General features: G+C 38.3%; 1 protein-coding gene across 1 annotated transcript in view; it reads right to left on the bottom strand.

The window, feature by feature from the left end:
- Window positions 1-4739: 4739 nt before the first annotated feature.
- Window positions 4740-24457, bottom strand: part of ints2 (integrator complex subunit 2) — a 50323-nt gene continuing 30605 nt past the window's right edge. Inside the window, exons 15-25 of the mRNA XM_061963073.1 lie at window positions 24140-24251; window positions 22056-22160; window positions 21813-21977; window positions 18655-18856; window positions 13652-13777; window positions 10298-10499; window positions 9952-10230; window positions 6412-6519; window positions 6186-6291; window positions 5148-5324; window positions 4740-5073 (exon numbers count right to left, since the gene is read on the bottom strand). Of these exons, the coding sequence (XP_061819057.1) occupies window positions 4898-5073; window positions 5148-5324; window positions 6186-6291; window positions 6412-6519; window positions 9952-10230; window positions 10298-10499; window positions 13652-13777; window positions 18655-18856; window positions 21813-21977; window positions 22056-22160; window positions 24140-24251 (1758 nt within the window). The 3' untranslated portion in view covers window positions 4740-4897. The remainder of the gene's footprint in view (window positions 5074-5147; window positions 5325-6185; window positions 6292-6411; window positions 6520-9951; window positions 10231-10297; window positions 10500-13651; window positions 13778-18654; window positions 18857-21812; window positions 21978-22055; window positions 22161-24139; window positions 24252-24457) is intronic.

Below are 24457 nucleotides of genomic sequence, written 5' to 3'. Positions count from 1 at the left end.
GAATCTCCGGCACTTAGCTTTATATGGACTCATCGATCGTTTGCAAACTGAGTTCAGAGAGGAAGTGACGCCAGAAAGACTGCGCCCCACACAGGAAGTGATGTCAGAAAGAACACGCCACAGCCAGCTTCATAATAAAGCGGTTTCGTAACTCGGAGCTAACCACTGGAAATATGGAGGCGAGTCATCCAGACATGCCCGTGTTTCTCATTCCGTCTGTACAGACGCTTGTGGAAATCACACATGAATACCTTAAGAGAAAGCGATTGCAGCTATTTGGGATACAACACTTCTCAGACGGCAAGAGAACTTTCCAATGTCGAGGTCAGCTGTGATTCTACTTACCAATTAGCAATTTTTTTCCCGTGTATTTGTATTCATTCAAAACCTGCGCATCTAATTCAATGCTGGTTGGAGTCAAATATTGTGAACACAGGTGTGTAGATTGTCAGTCATCTGGTTTTATAATCCATGATGGTTAAATGGATGCATCTCTGCAACATCTTCAACAAACAAGAAGAGTCGATTCAACCTATTAAACACCGATCACACTAATAAATAAGAAAAAAAAGGCCAAAAGAAATGAGGTCGACCAGCTCTGCAAGGTGACCCTGTTGATGTAGTCTTTAATCGATCAGCAGCAAATGCAGAAGAAGGTGACATCATGTCAATAAAATCGACTTCCAACTAAAAGCAAGAGCATGAAGGAGAGTTTAAGAGTTTCGTTTTAAAGAAGATATTTTTGGATGACAAAGTTTGTACAACACCTTTGATTTTTACCTCCTTGACAAAGACAATAAAGACATGTTTTCTTCTTATCCTGAGTTATGTCATCTTTAATTAGAGTTTATGGACTTTAGATACATTTCTGCTTAGGACCCTAATTCAGCCTTTTGATTAGCCCATTGTACTTATCTTACTAACCACAATGTACAGTATTAATCTATCCTTGGTAGGGATGTCTGATAATGGCTTTTTGCCGATATTGTCCAACTCTTTAATTACCGATACCGATATCAACCGATACCGATATCAACCGATACCAATATATAGTCGTGGAATTAACACATTATTATGCCTAATTTGGACAACAGGGATGGTGAAGATAAGGTCCTTTTTAAAAAAATTAATAAAATAAAATAAGATAAATAAATTAAAAACATTTTCTTGAATAAAAAAGAAAGTAAAACAATAGTTACATAGAAACTAGTAATTAATGAAAATTAGTAAAATTAACTGTTAAAGGTTAGTACACGGTGGAAGAGGGGTTAGTGCGTCTGCCTCACAATACAAAGGTGCTGAGTAGTCTGGGATTCAATCCCAGGCTCGGGTAGGCCGATATCATCGGACATCTCTAATCCTTGGCCAAAAATGTCTTTGATTTCATGTAACATTTTCTTCTTTACTAACAGTTTGGCTTTTGCCGTGTTTTGTGTTTTAATTGAAAGTGGACCTAAGGCGATTGGAATTTATATTTACACACTTTTTTGTGGTCTACATCAGAGGTTATTAACCTTTTTGACGTCAGAGCTCAACTTTTCCACACAAACTCAACCATTCTCAGCAAATTATGCGTGGCCTTGCAACTTTGTCCGATACCCACAATTTACCAGCACGTTTTGGCGAATCAGCTTCATTTTCGCCAGTCTAATTTTAACATGCACGTCAACTGTCTAATCAAAACATATGTTTGTTTCTTTTGCAGGCGAAGCAGGAAAAAACAAGATGGAACAATATATTAATTCTATTGATCAATCGACATGATTGTCCTCATTCTGTGTAGCTCAGACATACTTCCTGTTACCAGCCACAGTGCTATGCTTTCTGGGTAATGCAGTACCTTAACATGTACTTCCTAGTTTACATGTATTTATAACTTTATTTAACATTTATTTATCCAGGGTAAGACCATTTAGAACTCATTTTCATTTGCAACACTGACCGAGTAAAGATTCAGCATTTACATGTTAGAGAGGTTGAAGTGTGATGATAATCTCTCATCGCCTTTTATTTACCGAAAAAAATGTGTGCTGTAGATCGCTCTCAACTGTAAATGTGTTGGGACATAAATGATGACTTTAAAGTGTAAAACAAACACAGAGAATGTCTGCAACTTGTAGATGACAGATCCGACATCAAACAATAAGGAAGCCTTTGGTAGTGTTTCTTTCTGTAATTATTTCTTACTATTATTAGTTATAATGACTTAAAACAATACAGTAATTTTACAATGAGCTCTGAGTATGTGCCTTTACTGCTATCTAGTGTCTACTTTTAAGTCTGTGTATATGAAACGAGTACAACGTCAATACCGTATTTGTTTTACAATTTTTGTTGATATCCTGTGATTTTTGAAGTTAAAGTTACCAGGAACACTTCAAACATTGATAACAAATTAATTAAATCACAAGTTGATTCAATGCTATTTAAAAAAACAAAATTGCAACTTTTTTCTCAGCTTTCTGAAAAAAGCCTCACACATTTTAGGTCACAACAATCCCATAATAGCCCACCAAACCTGGAGGGACAATGTATGTTCATCAATGTATACCAAACTATCTGGACAAAACAACATTTTAGTTTTGTGTTATAAATAAAGCGAAATCATCGTCGCTTGTCATCTAAACTCGTTGAGAGATTTAGTTTATTCGTAATATTGTGCATCACTAATATTATTATTCCCCCAACTGCAACCTTTTTAAGGGTTTTAGAACATTTCAAAACAAGTTATTTGTACAAGTTCATACTAACAGGACACAGAAATCATGACCGACCAAATGCTTTGTGTTTCTCTAATTCCTGTCCTGCACTAGAAGTGTGTAATGTGGATTAAGCACGAGTGCTAATGAATTGGATACATAATAGAAGATTCCGATACAAATACTTGCACCGCATTTTTAAGACCTTCCCAAATGATGTTTAAGACATTTTATGAAACATTTTAAGGCCTTAAATTCAAATGATTGGAGCTTGGACAGCATTTTTGTTCATAATTAAAAGGGGTACATTTGTAAGCATAAGATGGTTTCTGTAGATCATTTTTTTGTAATTAAAAATGGATATTCCAGCATAATTTTAGTTAAATAAGTGCACCAAATTTAATTCAGATTTTCTTTGTTTTATTACAAATATTAATACAAAATATTTTCTTATTTTGGTTGAAAAAGTATTAAAATAAAACATTTTTGTTGACAAAAATGTTTCCCCTAAGATTTACTTTCTACAGTTGTGACACAGCAAAAGAAAAACAAAAGTCAAGTATTTAAATGCTGTCAAAATCAAGGCAAATTATTCACAAAGTGTATTTCTGTAGTAGTTTGTAACTGATTCTGTTACTTTTCTACCTTTAAGGTATACTGTACATTTGTTGCATACAACTCATTCAAACACTGATCATGTGAGTTGTTCTAACACCATAATGCTACTGGACATACAGTACAATGTATATAAATACACACACTGTATTAGGGGTGTCCCGATACGCCTTCACTTCCAGTACAATGCGGCGTATTGGACGATATCGATATTTATCAGATATTAGCAGGAATCATACATACTTTTATTTGTGGTGTGTGAGAAAAGGTTTGATCAAGTGAAATTAGTCCAACAGTAGGTATGAAAAACACTAATCTATTTTAAAATGGACTTATGCTGTCTTTAAGTTGAAGTGGACTGGTAATGTTTTTTTGATGACACCTAGTAGCCACAATAATTCATGAAGTGGAGATCATTATGCAGTAAATGATGCAGACACGTTTGTTACTGAATATTTTCTATTATGCTCCTACCTTGGAGACTTTGTATGTGTTAAGTAATATGCAACTAGAATGATTTGATACGTGTTCCCATGATGGTGCCGCTGTAGTGGCTGCTGGTTGCAGGAGCTTTGTGCTCTTGTGTGTCCTCCTTTGCGTTCTTGATGTTTCCTTCTTGTTTTCATGTGGGTTTTTGCCTTTTGTTTCGGGCCTCTTTCGGGACTGCGCATCAAGGTGTCGGCACTTTCATGACTTCTGCGGTGCTTCTTTGCGAACGTTCGGATCTTCCTCCTGAGAGTCTTTTGGCCATGGCCATGTTTGCACTGGAGATCAGCTGCTGGCTCTCTGCCACAGCAGAGTCTGCATGGAGAGACCGGCCTGCGGAGCTAGCGCTGAGCGTCGGGATTCACAAAGCCCTGGCTGAATGAGCATGTATCAGGGACTTTGGTCTCTTTGGCCGGATTCTCGCTCATCTGTGGAGGCCACCATAGTGTATATGGGTGTTTTTGTTTTGTTGCTTGATTATTAATAGCACATTTTTCAGTTTCTTGTGGATTTCCTTTTGTAGCTGTATGTAGAACTGGTGCCGCTGAAATGGCAGCTTGTTGCATCGGTTCTGTGCTCTTTTAATGTCCTTTGAGATTTCCCTCGTTTCCACGTGTTTTTTAACCATAGTTTTGTGGACTTCTTGCACCCACATGATTGACCAATTGTGGGATGAAAAGTCTATACTATCCTATCGACAAATATGCTGTTTTAGACTGCAATTAAGGACACTTATTACATGTCTAACTTGTGTGCTTGGCTGTTGTGTAGCCACTGGCTCCTAGTAGCCTGTAGCCTACCATGTTTACCTTTGTAAATGACTTGACTAAAATGGAAGAAAAGACCAACCTTGTGCGCTTATTGGAGGACATTTAGATGTTAACTGGCTGTATATTATATCGGACATTATGTCGCACATTTGACATGCAGGTACATATGAACACATACTGGGTTTATTGCTGATATCGGATCGGGAGACCCCTCTACTGTATAGTAGATATTCAGTGTATGAGAACACAACATTAAGTACCATTAAAAAATGCATGTGCTTTCCAGAGTCCTCCAAGGAGTGTAAATTGTACTTTATGTCCATCTGCTTATAGTCCATGTAGGGTGGATATGATTATGTCCATAAATGTAGCTTCCAGACAGTAGCAGATCTGCACATCTGGATCAGCTCCGCCTAATTCCACTGCTGACTTCTGCGGTAAAGCAAGTTTAGTGCAGACGTCTGCCGAACAGTCATGTGGTTTCTCCTTCAGATACTGTAAGCCTGACATGAAGAAACAACAAACGGTAACTAAATGACTGTGACAGTAAATATAAATGCTTTTTTTCTGTGCTTACGAGCAATGAGAGGGTCGATGTCCCTGGCTTTAGTGGCCACGTCGGAGGCACAGACTTGCCCAACTTGTACGAGCAGCGCTGTCACGTCTTCATAGAGTGGAGGGAAGGCCTGGCAGAAAGCTACCAGGCACGGCAGTGTGGGCATGAAGAAGGCGAAGCGCTTGGCACGAGTCAACACTACAGAACACAAACACAAACACAACTTCATGTTGCACTGACAGCCAATAGCCAGAAGGTGGTAGTAAAACGGCAATAATACATTTGACCTATTTGAACATTAAAGGGGTCATATGACGATTTGTTTTCTATATTTATAACACTTCTTTGTGAAGTAGAGTGAAATATATTCATATAGCGCTTTTTTCTCTAGATAATCAAAGCGCTTTACATAGTGAAACACATTATCTACATCTTTAAGCTACATTTAAACAATGTAATGAAAATTAATTTTAAAAAGTAATTAATTATAGTTAATTGAATTACGAATGGAATTACCCTTGAATAAATGTAATTAATACTTAAATTAAAAAAACAACTTTTAAATATCCGGTATATGTAGTTGAGAGACGTTTCATATGAGAACAAAATTTGCGTATGCGTGTAATTTTAAAAGGTAGTGACATCAACGAGGGTTTTTAGTAATCTTTTCACTGGATTGTGTTGCCTCTGCTTAATAAAGAAATTAAATGTGCTTCGATGACTGTCATATGTTTTGGTCAACAAACAGTGCATTGTTTGGATGGCAAGTTTGTCACTTTTATCATTAATTGGTTGTTCATCATTCCCATTATGTAGGTATGTGTGTCCACTAACTATCCACTAACGTCACAGGGCAGAAAACATCACTGGACAGAGCAAATTCCTAAAGGCTCGTTTGGAGTAATATGAAGAAAGGCAAGATTATTTTATAAATATCTCAGCAATGGTCTCCATGGTTTGTTTTAAAACATCCCATCAGGTAAGAAAAGCTAGTTTTGCAATATAGGCCCCCTTTAAGTTCTCAAATTAAAGTGAAAGAGGAAGAAAAGCTCTGCTGACCTGTGAGAAGAGTCCCCATCACACTGATGGCCAGTCGAGCCACACTGAGAGATTTTGGTAACGCATACTGAGTACACAAGTAGGACAACAACTGGATGGCAAAAATCTGTTCAAACAGGGACACAACATTTAGCTGACAATACATTTTATTTACTTTTTCATTAAATTGAAAATACGCAATTGAAGACATGATGAAAGCTAAAGAAAAAGTAATTAAATATTTAACCTGCTTCTCCAGTTGAGGTTGAGCCAGCAGTTCGGGGATGAAGTCTAGACAAATGTGCATGGAAGGAATTCCTGCAACTGTGAGAGGCAGCAGAGCTTGAGGGTAACCCTGAAAGACAACAAGAGTGAGGTGGACTTAAAACCAAAAATGTGATATAAGTTTATATGACACTTACAATACAATTTATTTGGATAATGTTGAAAAATGTGAAAGCACAATAAACAATCATACTTATTTAACACATTCACAACAATGTGGCGTTTAATAAAACGTTGCCTTGATTAGGTGTAGGAACATTTATTTATTATTCTGTATGCATTTAAAGTCTTTAAAGGCCCTACACAATTAGAAACATTTTCTATGAGCTTACAACAATTCACACTCAGTATGTTTCCATGCACTAAATTACTCTGATTTCTCAAATAATTCGTTTTTTTTCTATTTTCACATCTACTGCTGAGTCCCTGTTTCCATGCTCTATAGCTAATGTGACTATTGGCCATACGCTGTGTGCCTCTTTTAATACAATTTTTCAAAGACCAAACCTGATCAGATTAAGGTGTTTCCAAGTGTTTAAGAAAGCTTAATTTGAGCCAAATTATTTGAGAAATCAGACTTGAGTATATGAAAACATACTGACGCAACATACTGACTCTAAAACCTACTTAATTTTAATATGAAACTTCAATAGTTACTATTGTACCCAATGCAACTTTAAAATCAATTAACTCAATGCTGCTTGAAAATCAACGTACTTAATGAAACTTTAAAATTAATGTACTCATTGATACTTTAAAATCAATGTACTCAATGCTACTTTTACATCAATGTACTCAACGCTACCTTAAAAGCCACAATGCAGAATAGTATTAAGTGGCAAGGTAACACAATTGTGGCACTTCAGGTTGTGTATACTGCAGTATTCAGTCATCCACCACCACATTGCACTTAAAATGTTGTAGCTGTACTTTATTTTTTTTTTGCAAATTTGACATATTTTGGGGCTAAGTTAATTGTTTACAAAATTTACGCGGCTGCCTAGAGGGCGCTAACTTTCCAAAGTGTTGTAAGCATTATACCCCGCCTTCTTACATCTTTCAGCATATAATGACATAACTATGCCTGTACATAAGATGCATTAGCTTTGTGTGTTGATCACTAACGTTAGCCATCATTGACTGTATATTCTATCATAACAACAACATGACTGCAAAGTGTTAGTTGCTACTCTTGGACTGTTTTCAAAGGGAAACTGCACTTAAATTTAGCCTATCATTCACAATCATTTTGAAAGACGGGATGTATTTTTTTAATGCATTCTAACTCGTAAATAAAAGTCTGCTTACAATGGAGCCAATAAAACCCAATAAATAACCACCAAAAAAAACGCCAACATTACTCCATTTACATTTTGCAACATAAATTTGAACCAAGTATTAGTGATATTGTTATTATAAATACTATCACAGACCAACTATTTATAGCGGTACCGTGATCACTAGTTTGTGTGCCTATGTTGACATTATTGGCTGGTGAACTGCTTCCCCACCTCGATGTTCGTGAACGTTTATTCTAGATCATAAATCATGCCTCTCACCTTGATAGTAGAAGGATAAGGAAATAATCCGACAAGTTGGTGCACTCTGACAGCCAATTTAGACCCGTGCTTGGTTCCACCCCCTTTTCTTTGCGAGGATTATGAGTCATCTTCATCTAAACCGGGATATAATAATTTTCTATCAGTCAGCATCCTAATGACAGCAGACATTGTACAGTACGTTATGTTTTACTATGTTTGTTGGCTCTCAGAAAGTCTACAGTTAGCAGTAATCAGTGATGTCAACGAAGAAAAAAGTATAAGAAGTGTTGCGTTTTTTACATGTTGTTCTAAATGTGTCCGTTACTACATTTCATATATACTTACAGTGTGTATATAAAAAAAAAAACCTTGATGGAGGTGTTTGGAATGTTTTTTAAGGGCGTTGTTGGCGGAATAGAGTGACTCCGATAGGCTCCATTGCAAGCACACTTTTGATGTATTTACTAGTTAGAATACTTAAAAAAAGAAAATAATATTTGTTCATGTTTTACATAAGGATTGTGAATAATAGGCAAAATTCCCCAAAAATTGCTGTTCCCCTTTAAGTATGTGTACACACACTCTACATGTATGCATGTATGTCTGTACAAGACAGTGGTGAGTAATTAAGTTAATAACATGTATTTATATAGCATCTTTCACAGACATAAATCCACAAAGTGCTTGACAACACAGTTCATATATCAGAAATCACCGGTACATACAATATAAAAGGCCAAGACAACAAAAAATCCTAGCGGGTGAAGAACAGCTAATTAAAAGCCTGAACAAATAAATTAGTCTTAAGTTTACTTTTGAGCACAATGAGGGCGGAGGATCGTTCCAAAGCATGGGAGCAATAGCCTCAAAGTATCGGTCACCTGTAGTCTGAAAACGAGTGAGAAACCTTCAGCAGATTCTGATCCACAGACCACAGAGCCCGAGCAGGGGTGTAAAGCTGGATCAGATGACTCATATAAGAAAGAGCCAGACCATGCAAGGCTCTGAAGACTAGAACCAGAATTCTAAACTTGATCCTATAGGACACTGGCAGCCAATGAAGTAAGTTATTTTAGAATAGGAGATATGTGGGTCTTCCTATTTGCACGGGTCAGAATTCTCGCTGCAGATTTTTGCACTAACTGCAGTTCCTTCTTGTTCAGACATGAAAACAGACTATTACAATAGTCTAAATGCGAAGACAAAAAAGCATGAATGATAAGCTCCAAATCATTCTGTGACACCATTTTCCGAAGTCAAGAGATTTTCCTTCGTTGAAAGGAGCAGTTCTTTTTGTCAGCTGCTTACAGTGATCACTAATGACAGGTCTTTATCAAAGATAATGAGCACATTTTTAAGGTTTGGTTTAGTAGACGAGCCTAAATTACCAAAGTACTGTTTTATCCACAAGTGAGTGAGTGAGTGAGGATCTATTCGCTGAGATATCAAGCATGAACGCCTTACTAAATCCTCGGCTGAACAAGCAATTTTAATTCAATGTAATTAGTAATAATAAAAATATAGACACTTTAAAACTTTATATGTTCTGTAAAACCACTAATGGTAACGTATTACAGTAAAGTATTTGTCTTATTTTCCATTATATTGTCTTAATTAAAGTAGATATTTACGGAGGAATTCCGTTCCTGGGTTAATAGGATCTTCCGTTTCCATGGCGATGGAACGATGTTTACATGTTTTTCATGTGAAATTTATTAATAAACTATGCAGAATATGGTCATATTAGAATATCGTAGTACTGTACCGTATCATGACTGATACAGATGATACATATCATCAAGTACAGCAATATTAAATGTTCTGTAGTAAGTTTGGTGCTATCAGCAACTTTTGACACTATTTTACTGAGCTGAAGTAAACTTCTTAGTAGAAACAATCTAAAGATCCAAACCACATCGCTACTGCATTCATAATTGTTTGGTTCAATGTTTTGTTCTCACCTGAAAATGGACCAGTTTGGCAATATTGGGGTCAGCAATGAACATCTGATGTAGGAGACAACAGATGAGACATTGAACTTCCCTCAAATCACTGAGCAATCCTCCGTCAGAGTCAGCATCCTTTAAACACTCCTTGGCTCTAAGCTTCAGGCTGTGTGGCGTTTTTGCTGGCACGGCGCCTCTGATGCTCCTCAGAAGACTTTCTGAGTTTGCTCCCAGCTGCTGCTCCTCTGAGGTCGGCAAGCACACCTCCAGAAGGATCTGTACTGCTGCACTGTCCTACAAGAAGACAGGAATTATTAGTCATGATTGTATGCTTACTGAAGACAATGTATCAGTATCAGACCTGTGCTGCTAAAAGAGCATTCTTCAGCTCCTCCCGGGTGACCTCCGGTGTATCTGGCTGTCCAGGTACACCCAGGTTCGAGACCGTCTGGGTTTGTCGGTCAAAGTCTGCTGTCTCCTTCAAGTGGCTGTGCAGGTGTGCTTTAGAAGCCAGCAGGTAACCATTCAGCATGTGAAGAACAATGTCCATTAAGGGGGGACACCTAACAAAGTTGGGGAAAAGAAACACCCATCAGAACTTCATGTGTCATGGCCAATTATCCGAATTATATGATGATGTCATTTTGACTAGAGATCGACCAATATATTTTTTCAGGGTCGATACCGACTATTAGTCATGAAAGAGGCCGATAACAGATCATTTGGAGCAGATATTAATTTACAGTAAAAGTGACATATTGGCATAACATTTTTTAATAATACTATTACAAACTTCAACATTTAACTTTCTTAAAATGTTAATAAAGCAAATGAGTAAATACAATCTAACAAAAACAAACAGTGCATGGAGTCTCTTGACACAGTAGCATCTCTTATGAAGTTAAATACAAATTTGAATAAATAAATAGCTCCATGAAGTTTTACAAAGTAAATAAAACAACGTTAAATAGAATTTGCCAAAAATGTGACTGTTAAATCAGTTGGTAGCACCAATTAAGCCGCACAAGATTATGGTACAAAATGCAAAGCCGTTGAGTATGCTCTCAGATCCATCAAAGGCATTATTTAGGTAGAAATATCATATGTTACATTAGGGCTGGGCGGTAACCGGTATAATAGTTAATACCGGTATATTTTAAAAAGTGGTATATATTTGAGACATACTGCTATCTTTTGATGTGCCTTTGTTACGGCCGTTTTCTCTTCTCTGCGCCTGATGGGCGAATTACAGGGCATTACCTGTGGCTCACCCCTGCCCCTTGCGTGTTTATGTAGGCTTCTGACGCACAATGACGCGCGACAAAAATACTTTTCAAAATAATATGGCGCCCCCGCGCCGACTTCTTAACTCCCGAGTGATGCAATGCTTTGGTCAACGACTGCATTTGGCTGTTGGTGAGAACATATATCTCTCCTTGTAGCAACTTTATTACTAATGTCATCTGATTATGTTGTTCACAAGTTGGTAGCGACTTAGGACAGCAGCTTCACCTTGGCTTGAAAGTGCCTGTTCTCATAGCCCATGTGCAAACTAAGCTACTGTTGTATACCGGTATAACAGCCACTGGCTTTCGTAATTATATTTAGGCATTGCAACCACAAAAGAAAACATTTGTTTCCCCTTTTTTATGTTTAGTTCTGCTATAATAATAATAATAATAATAATAATAATAATAATAATAATAATAATAATAATAATAATGAATTAGATTTTATATCGCGCTCTTCTATTATTAGATACTCAAAGCGCTCACAGAGAAGTGGGAACCCATCATTCATTCACACATGGTGGGGGTAAGCTACATTTGTAGCCACAGCTGCCCTTGGGTAGACTGCTATCAAACACTACTACCGTAATATAGCAAGAGAATAAACTCGATTTGAAAGTTTCTCAAACAAATCAAAAGTTCAAACAAACATTTTACAAAGTGATTGCTGCAGAAACCAGAATGATCCGATTGTATTCCACAAGATGATGAAAGTGATATTTCTCAAAGCCATTTTCTTCGACGCACTTTTGTTTTTCCCCCTGACTTTATTACTACCTTTATGAACCACTTCTTGTGGGACTCTATGAAAGCTCTTTCCTATCCTTATATTTGAATGATTGGGAAACCCAAAAGCAGAACAGATATAAAGCATTTTATGCTCAAGCTCTACACTCACTCTCACTTGTTTTAATGCTCCGCTCAAGCTGCTTGACCATCGTGTGAATTAAGCCACGAAGAAGAGAAACGGATGTGATGTCATATGCAACCCAGCAATAGCGTAACACTTTTATTTTGAACCCGGAAAAGTGTGTGATTGGTTTGAGAAAGTCTCTTGACATGTTCTGATGTCTCGAATAAATGTGTATAGTATATATATACAGTCGTGGTCAAAACAGCTCAATTTTTGTTTCATCTGACCACAGAACTTTCCTCCAGAAGGTCTTATCTCTGTCCATGTGATGTCAGAAGAAACAAATGTTAGCTGTTTGCTCACAATACTCAGCAATATGTTTGGAGGAGAAAAAGTGAGGCCTTTAATCCCAGGAACACTATACCCACCGTCAAACATGGTGGTGGTAGTATTAGGCTCTGGGCCTGTTTTGTTGCCAATGGAACTGGTGCTTTAAATGGGACAATGAAAAAGGAGGATTACCTCCAAATTCTTCAGGACAACCTAAAATCATCAGCCCGAAGGTTGGTTCTTGGGCGCAGTTGGGTGTTCCAACAGGACAATGACCCCAAACACACGTCAAATGTGGATAAAGGAATGGCTAAATCAGGCTAGAATTAAGGTTTTAGAAAGGCCTTCCCAAAGTCCTGACTTAAACGTGTGGACAATGCTGAAGAAACAAGTCCATGTCAGAAAACCAACAAATTTAGCTGAACTGCACCAATTTTGTCAAGAGGAGTGGTCAAAAGCTCAACCAGAAGCTTGCCAGAAGCTTGTGGATGGCTACCAAAAGCGCCTTATTGTAGTGAAACTTGCCAAGGGACATGTAACCAAATATTAACATTGCTGTATGTATACTTTTGACTCAGCAGATTTGGTCACATTTTCAGTAGACCCATAATAAATTCATAAAAGAACTAAACTTCATGAATGTTTTTTGTGACCAACAAGTATGTGCTCCAATCACTCTATCACAAAAAATAAAAGTTGTAGAAATGATTGGAAAGTCAAGACAGCCATGACATTATGTTCTTTACAAGTGTATGTAAATGTTTGATCACAACTGTATATATAAATGTATATATGTATATGCATGCATGCTTTGGAGCCCCTGCCTCGAAAGAAAATAATGTTTGCCTTGGTGCCCTTTCAACTTGCCTTGGTGCCCGAGCATATGAGCTCTCCTTTAAGGCAACACTTGCCTTGACCTTAAAAAGTTAAAATTCGAGACCTGCATCTGAGCCAACCATCTTTAAATGGGCCCCTCGGATTAGAAAAAGGCGAGTTCAATGATTGCTACATTTAAAATGATAGAAATGGTGACAATAGATGTATTACTAAATTACTAATCATTATCAATATTAAAAATAAAGACAAAATTAATTTAAAAAAAAGTCTGGTGTCGATATGTATGTCAAAATTCTCAATATTGGTGCCAGTAATCGGCCCGGTCGATAATCGGTCAACCCCTCAAACAGAAACTTGACATGGCACTGCCATCCAAAAATGTTAGGCAATGTGTGGGAAACAGTACCTGTAGACCCTTTGGTCACAGCGCAGCACAATGAGAGGATCCACCATCAAGTTGTTCTGAGAGTATGTCTGCTGGCCAAGCAACGTTGCTGAAGGTTGAAGTGCGTTGACGGTCATCACCCAAAGCCTGCAACACAATATCACAATGTCACACTACTGTTGGTGTAACCTAAACAATAAAACATAAAACACTCTTGGAAAAAGAAAAAAGTAATATGGCTAAATTGTGTATTCAGTAGGAGTTTCATGGCACCATCCATAAAATGTGTTCTGACACTAATGTCTTCCTCCTTCAACATTTCCTGCTATGAGAAAATTATTTTACTAAGTCTCTTTTCATGCCTTGAGATTTTTTTTTTTCAAAGAGCCTTTGCGGATCAATAGTGTATATTTTCAGATTTGTGTAACTGTGCTGACAGAGTTGCTTTTAACTCACTGCAGCTCAAGGTCAAAGGTGCAACAGTTGTTGTTCCACAGGTCGTCCTTTACTCCATTTAGTGTGTCTCACAGCAGCTTAACACAGACTTAAGAGAAAGGTCCCTGACCCAAAATGTGAAGATAACCTCCTCTCTCCTCACTGAAACAACACAAGTCTGATCAAGGTAACTAAGAGCCAACCATAGACACTTGCTGATCTGTCACCAGCAGCTTGTACGCAGATTAAAAAAGGGTTTTTTCAGCACTGATTCAAGACATACTACACATAGGAGGCAGGATTACAAAGTCTTCAACTTTCATAGTTTTTTCAAAGAAAGAAATAAGCAGATGATAAGCTGATTTTATACAGTATAGGATATTTGGGAGGCCAAAACAGGGAGAGCTGTTTTTAGACACGTCACATTGACCGCACTGAGAAAGTTTGAAGTGACTGAAACCATAACCAATGATTAGACTGCGAGGTTGATAGTTGAACCGTACTCATTTGACTCAAATGAAAAGACAGTCCTACAAACTATTATCTTATTAATGACTCATTGTGTCATAATTCAAGCTTTCCTTAACGTGACTGACACTAATGTGGCTGATAATCCATTCCACCAAATCTGTTCCCTTAGCATCTCCATTAAATACAATGTATAAATGCACAATTCCATAAAAATTAAGTTTTAAATTTTTTTTCTATTACCGTATTTTTCGGAGTATAAGTCGCACCTGCCGAAAATGCATAATAAAGAAGGAAAAAAACATATAAGTCGCACTGGACCGGCCAAACTATGAAAAAAACTGCGACTTATAGTCCGAAAAATACGGTATATAAAGTGTCCTGCACAAGGGCCAGTATATATGTAATGAAAATAATTTTAGTTGACTTTAAACTACCTTGAACACTGAAACATAGAATGATTGTGTTGCTTGTTACTAAACTATCATGAAATGCAATAGTTTAAATCCTTCATAAATTTTGTATTTTTACACATTTGTGTTACTTCTTATCTTAACTACAATGAAATTTCTGCAGGTCTTGCAGGTCAGGGTCGTAATTTCAGTTAGAAAAAATCAGCCACTGGCACCTTTAGCAAGGATCTTCATAAAATTAAATGGAGATGTGTATCATGGCAGCCCGCACAAAAAAGTCTCAATAACCCATGTTCTGAAACAAACAGGAAGTCGGCCATTTTGGTGTAAAACTAGGGGTCGTACTTTGACCAAATGAGCCCACATGAAAATGACATGAAGTAACAGATGGGTGATGATAAACTGTGAACCAATTTAGCCTATGCCTTAGGGTGTGGGCGGAGCCTTTGAGATTCACCAAACAACACAAAACCTGAATAACTCAGCTCCACAAGGTCAGACATTGATTATATTTGGTGTGTATGATAAAAAAATTACACCCTAAAGTGCCAGGCAGAAGTGGGTAGTAACGCGCTACATTTATTCCGTTACATCTACTTGAGTAACTTTTGGGATAAATTGTACTTCTAAGAGTAGTTTTAATGCAACATACTTTTACTTTTACTTGAGTACCGTATATTTATAGAGAAGAAACGCTACTTTTACTCCGCTACTTTTATCTACATTCAGCTCGCTACTCGCTACTAATTTTTATCAATCTGTTAATGCACGCTTTGTTTGTTTTGGTCTGTCAGACAGACCTTCATAGTGCCTGCGTTTCAACAAATACAGTCACTGGTGACGTTCACTCCGTTCCACCAATCAGATGCAGTCACTGGTGACGTTGGACCAATCAAACAGAGCCAGGGGTCACATGACCAGACTTAAACAAGTTGAAAAACTTATTCGGGTGTTACCATTTAGTGGTCAATTGTACGGAATATGTACTGTACTGTGCAATCTACTATTTAAAGTTCCAATCAATCAATCAATCAAAAGGGTGAAGGAAAAAAGACCCTTTTTTATTTCAACCGTACATCCCGTCAAAAGGACATGCAAACTCCACACAGAAAGATCCCGAGCCCGGGATTGAACCCAAGACTACTCAGGACCTTCGTATTGTGAGGCAGATGCACTAACCCCTCTGCCACGGTTCCCTCCGGGTACTCCGGCTTCCTCCCACCTCCAAAGACATGCACCTGGGGATAGGTTGATTGGCAACACTAAAATTGGCCCTAGTGTGTGGATGTGAGTGTGAATGTTGTCTGTCTATCTGTGTTGGCCCTGCGATGAGGTGGCGACTTGTCTAGGGTGTACCCTGCCTTCCGCCCGATTGTAGCTGAGATAGGCTCCAGCGCCCCCCGCGACCCCAAAGGGAATAAGCGGTAGAAAATGGATGGATGGATCCCGTCAAAAGCCTAAAGACTGACTGCACAGTTCCTGTCTTCACAATAAAAGTGCCGCTCCATCGCGCCTGCGCTTTCAAAATAAGAGTCTCCGAAAGCCAGCGCAAACAAGCTAGCAAGCTACGGAGTTTGCCGCCAATGTATTTCTTGTAAAGTGTATAAAAACGAACATGGAAGCTGGACAAATAAGATGCCAAAAACCAACTACTTTCATGTGGTATTAGACATTTGAAAACGTGGACGTTATCAGCACTACTGTCTGATTACAATCAATGCAAGTCATCAGAATCAGGTAATACACCAACTTATATTCTTGTCTTCATGAAAGAAAGGAATCTATATGTGTTAAACATGCATGTATATTCATTAAAACACCTTCAACATGTAAACAAAAACGGCAAAATAAATAAATATAAAATATATACTGTATATATCAATGTATGTATATATATATATATATATATATATATACTGTATGTGTATATATATATATATGTGTGTATATATATATATATGTTGTGTATATATATGTGTGTGTATATATATATATATATATATATATATATATATATATATATATATATATATATATGTGTGTGTATATATATGTGTGTGTATATATATATATATATATATATATATATATGATATGTGTGTGTATGTTACTCATCAGTTACTCAGTACTTGAGTAGTTTTTTCACAACATACTTTTTACTTTTACTCAAGTAAATATTTGGGTGACTACTCCTTACTTTTACTTGAGTAATAAATCTCTAAAGTAACAGTACTCTTACTTGAGTACAATTTCTGGCTACTCTACCCACCTCTGGTGCCAGGTGATCATACCAACTCATAGTGGGCGCAGCCTGGCAGTGAAAACTGTTCCACCCCACGCCATCAAACTGTAAATACCTAACCTCGGATGATCGGATCTCCTTCTAATCTTAAAAGAGGGCTACGTGTTGATATCGACTCCAAGGGTGCCACATGGGCAGAGCCTTTGAGACTTGCCAAACAACACAGAACCTCTATAACAACTTCAAAACCCTCCATCAACATTTTATATACAGTAAAAGCTGCAAGTATATATAATGTTGTAACAGACACATTCATAACAATATCTGATATGTACCGGTACAATATTTACCTTATTTTGGTCATTTTAAGCATTGCCGGAACTGGTAGACTTGGTAACAGACAACACAAATGACTATTTTTGGACAAATAAGGATTCACAACCTTACCTTTTGTAACATGAATATACGGAGGATGAACTGCTGCTTATAGAAGCGAGCACACAAAAAGAGGGTGAAACGTTGGAGCAGATGATGCAGAGAGAGTGAAGTCGGCGTGAATTTGACGCTGTAAATGTGGAACTGGGAGCCAAGCTATTATGATAAATGGAGAGCTTACCCAAAATAAACTGGAAGGTCCCCGGCCAGCTGGACCAAACGCACGACTGTCCATCGAGTGAGTCACTTTAATATTGCTCATGATACACGCAGCACGCCATGCGTGTTATTACAACTACATATGCTGTCGAGTGAGCTTTGTACAAAGAAAACATGAAATGTGGGCTAATACTTTACAGATACTGTAAAATGATTGATCATGTTTTTCAGTCAGTACAAATTGGTGTCCTATCACATTGTGTTTTGCATTACAATCTCAAACGTGACTCAGGTGCTGATGTAGAGGCTAGCTTATCTCTTGCCTTAGTTAGCTTTTTTGGCTAATACCAAAGCATGTCTATATGTTACTCCGCTGGAAAAAGGAGTTTCTCCGTGTTCGCTCTTACAATAACAATGTCGCTACAGCTTGGTTATTATACAGGTTACGTAACATAAATTAAGTATTGTTGGCGGTTTTTCAATTTATTTTTAAAGTGATTTAGAGGTAGAATTGATTGCTCCCATTAGCCACTTAGAACGAGTCGATTTTTACACGTTAGGCTGCAAAAAAACAAACAAACGTATGTCTTCTTGTCTCTCATAAGGATTGTGAACGATTCCAAGTAAAGTGCAGTTCCCCTTTAAAGAGTTGGACATTAGTATTAGCTATAGACTCTGCGCTGCATTGTTTAGGAATAATGTTAAACTGTATAGTTTCTGTTAAAATAAAATTACTTTCCTTTTTATTCTAAATTGCATTGATTTGGTGTTATGGTTGTTACATCACATGTATCACGCGGACAACTTGCCATTATAATTATACTTCAGTGATCTCTCTCCAACATATACGGTAACTGTGTCCAATCACGTACCTGCGGGGCATCACAGTGTTGAGGCCCATCCAAAGCTTGTTGAGGGTCTGCAGGATGCGACGTGGCACAGCAGGTTCCAGCAGCAGAGCCATGCTGGCAGTGAGGGCCTCTGAATAAGGGATCAGATCTCCGGGTGTGAGAAGTGTCAACTGCTCCAGGATTCGCATCAGCCTGGGACTGCTGGATGGTAACTTCTGGAAGGCTGGTCATGACAAATGCAAACAGATGAATCAATTCAAGTCTGAAACTGTGAAACATTAATAAATCAATGTACGATATGTGACACACATTGCATGCAAAAACAGAAACATGACATCGTCCTAAATTCCTCAAACATCAGTTTGGCTATCGTTTATGTCCAAAAACAGAAACCAAAAAAATAAAAACGTCAAACTACCGGCGACTTGCCTGCAACTTGACACCACCTTCAGCCTGTGTAGGGGAAGTGCATTGGTTCCTGATGCCTGACCAATTATTATTTTTTTGCCTGTGTGCTGTTTTTTATAGCAGGAAAAAGAAGAACCTTCTACTGAGTCCTCGTTGGGCAGCGCGTGCCATTCTCAGTCACATGGCTACTTTTAATATGATTTGCGTATTTATAAGATCTGGGCGTGCCAAGCCACGCATACGTTTGCGGTCGATTTCAAGTAAATTACGAAGTAACAAATAAATGTGTTTGGATTTGTGCATGCAAACACTTTCATACATGTGCATGGGAACACTTTCATACATCTGAATTTTTACTGACATACGCAGTTTTCGGGATTTGATCGTACATCCATATTTAGTAGGAAAGCCATGCAACTCTTTGCACATGAGGCCCATGGTCTGCCAAAGAATACAGATGTGGGATCAGTGTTGGCGACTTTGTGGCTGCACTAAGCATGTATTCAGACCCCTCTGTCTCTTTCAAAAAACCATTTACTGACATTTTCTGGTCGTAGTGAATACTTTTAAAGACTAACATGAAGGTTATTAGTCTTTAAGATTTTTACATTTCTAAAACAATCTCAACAGTGCAGTGCTATCAAGTCAGTGCTTTTCTCAACAAGCAGCCGGTGCTGATGAGGGCCCTCCATCTAAAAGTACTGACACAAAACTTTGTCCCATAATACTACCCGTGCTGATGTCAACAGTAGTAAACAATCCAGCCTCATTTCAATGCTAAATCAATGCAGACTTGGCAACCTGCAACAAGTGCTTGTAGGTAAGCACACAGAGTCTGACACTCTTTTTAAACTTTACTGTCAACCTTAACACGCCAACAACGGCCCTTAGATAACAACAAGGCTACAGGAAAAACAATAACCCTTACTCATTATGCACCAATCAACCGTCACAACAAGTGATATGCATTCACGAACATCGGAGTTATGAGCATCGACATAAAACAAGCAAGTCTGGTATTTTTTTGCACATTCTCTGTGTTGTATTGTTGCTGGTTAAGCTGCGATAAGTTTGAGAATTTGTTGAAGAATTTATTTATTTTGAATGTATTACTGCATTAGCATTTTATTTATATTATTGAAATATTTAAATTACTAGTCTACTCAACTTGAATGTCACAAAATTATACATAAATAATTAGGTCAGCAAGGCATTGTAAACAAAAATGTTTAGGTTTTGCATTTTTCAAGTGCCGACTTGTGTACCATTTAAGCACTGGCACCAATTCAAAAGTATCAATTTGGTACTAGTATTCGTAAAAATGTGAACAATACCCATTCCTGCTCACAGACTTGTGAAAAAATAAGTAACAGATTAAAGTTATTTTGTATTTGTAAACATTTTTGTTTGACTTTTCATGTTTTTTGCTCAGATGTATCATGGCTAATTATTAGCAGTGGGCGATACTGCAAATGTTGGTATCAATCCAATACCAAGTAATAATAGGGGCAGCATTGCCGATACCAATACTTTTTACTTGAAAATGCCTGATCAATAAACGATTCTCTACTTTTGCCGTTGACTAACTGATTATGATAATAATAAAACACAGGACAACAGTATTAAGTCAAATAAGAAAATCAGATTCAGATTTGAGGGAGGCTGCAAATCTTATAAGTGTATATTTTTGAGTTCCATTAAAACCATTAAGATGAATTTCAACTGACTGAATATATGATAATAGTTGAATCTCTTTGCTAAATTACATCTTTGACCACAAATTACACTTTGAAAAACAACAATAATTAAGGCTGGAAATAACTTCCACTTCTAGAATTTGCTACTTGGATATTGTTGAGGTTTTTATCAGGCCTCTGTCAGTGACGTCTGTTTCTGTGCCAGTGGGTTTGGTTTGGGTTTGGGGAGCTCCCTCCGTTTGCTTTGCAGCTCAGCATTTACGTTTGGGTGTACAGCGTTTGTAGTGTTACCACAGAATCGTATAGCTTTACTGCATATTTCACAGCTGGCAGTTTCTCTGTATCGTGACACTGTAAAATAGCACCACACAGCACGCCTCACCATCTCATTACCGTCTCTGCTCTGACTGGCAGGCAGCGGGGGAGAGGGATAGGAGGGGAGGGGCCTGGGTGAGTGGACTCAGAGGTGGAGAGGAGCACTGCGCATAAGAACTGAGAGAGATGCTGCACTCACACAAACTCTGTGAGGAAATCTGAGTGATCTGCTGCACCTACAGTAGAGAAACTACAACAAAAATGTCGAATTCGTCACGCTAGTATTGAGCCGATACCAATACTCACATTGGTATCGCGATGATCGATATTTGGATCGATCCACCCACCTCCTAATGATTACGGAAATTAGTCAAAGTCGTCTCGCCCCCACCCCCAACATTACAACAGATAGCTTGCAGTCCTGTGGGAAACACTGCACTAAAAGATCAATTGACAGTATGATGTTTAGACTGAAAAAACCCTCGCCAAACAGTTTCTATATTAATCTTAGATGTTTGACAGCTCTTCAAGTGAACAGTAAACACTGATAAATGTGAACTTCCAATAATATTATAATTACAGAGCCAGGTGTTCCTGGATCCAGTTTCAATAAATATACATTTAGTATTAAATCTAAACTAAAACGCCAAGTTCTAAACGAGTTGTTTGATGTGAACTATAAATGGACAAATAATGCAGGAATGTCTGCTAGTCTTTTAACCTATGATCACGTGATGATATCACAAAAATGATGCGCACCCTGGTGGAGCTGGCTCTGACTGTATCTGCAGGTGTTGCTGGGGAGCATCATCTTCCTCAGTAGGGGGAGGGTACCCGTCACCTCCTCTTCACACACCCAGTCTTCCACAAGACACAGGTGAGGATAGTTGATGGCCAGCAGCCTCAGCAGCGCAGAGTGCAGGCCTGACAACACAAATGTATTATGAGCAAGAATTAGTAGTTATTATTTTTTGTCATGATGCGTCATTTTTATATTCTCACCCCCAAGCTCCTGTTGCAGCCCCTGGGCTTGGGTAACTAAGTACTTTATGGGAATCTGGTCCATCAGTGCTGCAGAATATGATTTCGGCTTTTTCTGCATTAAAGCTGGCAAAAAAAAGGAAAAAGGTAGTAACAGAAGTTAAGAAAGGACAGAAGAGGCTGGGGGTTAAGGGTTTTCCGATTTGTAATCTGTCTGATGTCAGCAAAAAGTATTGGGTGATATGGGCTTGCATGTAGTGATGTGAAGTGAAGTGAATTATATTTATATAGTGCTTTTACATAGTGAAACCTAATATCAAAGTTACATTTAAACCAGTGTGGGTGGCACTGGGAGCATGTGGGTAAAGTGTCTTGCCCAAGGACACAACGGCAGTGACTAGGATGGCGGAATCGGGGATCGAACCTGCAACCCTCAATTTGCTGGCACGGCCACTCTACCAACCGAGCTATACCGCCCGGTATGTAAAATGTCTTGCAGCGTGTTTACTTGTGCAAAGCTGGACAACCATCCATCCATCCATTTTCTACCGCTTGTCACTTTTGGGGTCGCGGGGGGTGACCAGTTAACAACTAAATGTCCTCCAACAAACACACACAGTTGATCTTTTCTTGTATTTTAGTCAAGTAATTTACAAAAGGTAAATATGTTAGGCTATAGGCTACACAACAGCTAAACACATAAGCTATACATATGTAATAAGTGCCCTTCATTTAACAATATTGAAGTCAAATACAGCATATTTCTCAATTTAAACAAGGGTCAAATAGTTATAGTTCCATATTCCTTAAACATATACAGTCTCCAAGGCAGAAGCGATTTAGAAAGTGTCCAGTAACAATCGTGTCCGCATCATTCTCTTACTGCATCACTCGACTTTAATTTAAAGATCGCACAAGTCCATTCCAGACAGTTAATAATAAGTAGTTTAGTGTTTTTCATTACTACCGTTGTTCTCTGTTTGACTAATTTCACTTGATCAAACCTTTTTTAACATTCCACACTACAGAATAAGGAAAGTATGTATAAATCCTGCTGATATCATATTAGATCAATATCGGCCAATACTCAAGGCTCCAATATCGGTATTGTATTGGAAGTGAAAACGTATTGGGACACCTCTAAAGAAAAACATTTCACACCACAAAATAATACGAGTATGTTTGATTCCTGTTGACATTGTATCGCATCATTATCGGCAATCGCCAATACTAGTATCGTATTACACCACATGTCCCCTTACATACCCATCAATATATCCTTATTTATGGGTATCGGTCTGGGAAATGGGGGCAGCACGGTGACACAGGGGTTAGTGCGTGTGCCTCACAATAAGAAGGTCCTGGGTTCCATCCCCGGGCTCGGGGTCTTTCTGTGTGGAGTTTGCAGGTTCTCCCCTCCGGGCCCTCTGGCTTCAACCCACCTCCAAAGACATGCACCTAGGGATAGGTTGATTGGCAACACTAAATTGGCCCTAGTGTGTGAATGTGAGTGTGAATGTTGTCTGTCTATCTGTGTTGGCCCTGCGATGAGGTGGCGACGTGTCCAGGGTGTACCCTGCCTTACGCCCGAGTGCAGCTGGGATAGACTCCAGCACCGTAAAGGGACAAGCGGTAGAAAATGGATGGATGATCTGGGAAATGCAGTGCTGGGCAGTATCTCCATATGGGATAACGGTAGGAGAGACAATATCGAGTATCCCTAGTATACATGTATAATTTAGTGTGCACTGTAATGCAGGTGACTTTTTGTTGAGAGAACTTCTTGCAATTATTCCAGTCTTAGGCACTTAAGTAAACAGACCAATTCACGAGATGGCCATTAACAGTCATAAATCTGATTTAATGAAGGACAAAAGAGCCTGTCAAGGAAAAGAGAATATAAACCGCCTCGAATAACTTTGTTAGCTTTTGCACGCCGCTGTTTGTCAGCCCAGTGTTTATTTTTTATAAAGCTGCCACCATTGAGCTCAGAGAGGAAAAGATAAGCGGTTGCATGTCTATAGAAAGAAAGAATCTCTTTCAGCTTAGAGGATCAAGCGCTTGTGAGCCACAAAATGAAGACTGACAACATTGAGTGTACAAACCCAGTTGTTTGGTGCTAGCCAGGAGGTTCTCCTCATACGACAGGATGTAGTAGAGGATGAGAAGTTGGGTGGTGATGGAGTAGCGTTGTCGTCCTCCTCGACTGTCTCCTTGCTGAGAAAGAAAGAGCTGAACTTTATTATCATGAATATATTGATTATTGATGTTTGGCTTCATTTTGTAATATTCCGAAATTTAATGATACAAAATGTATTAATGACTGTTACATCATGGTTATTGTGACCGAAATTATCAGGGTTATCGTTATCGCTGTATTGTTGGATGTGCTCAACAAATATTTATACACACACTGAAATCTT

Source organism: Nerophis lumbriciformis, linkage group LG09 (assembly GCF_033978685.3).
Source record: "Nerophis lumbriciformis linkage group LG09, RoL_Nlum_v2.1, whole genome shotgun sequence".
Taxonomy (NCBI): domain Eukaryota; kingdom Metazoa; phylum Chordata; class Actinopteri; order Syngnathiformes; family Syngnathidae; genus Nerophis; species Nerophis lumbriciformis.
The sequence above is the reverse complement of the archived record's forward strand: the minus strand, read 5'-3'. Positions and strand labels throughout refer to the sequence as shown.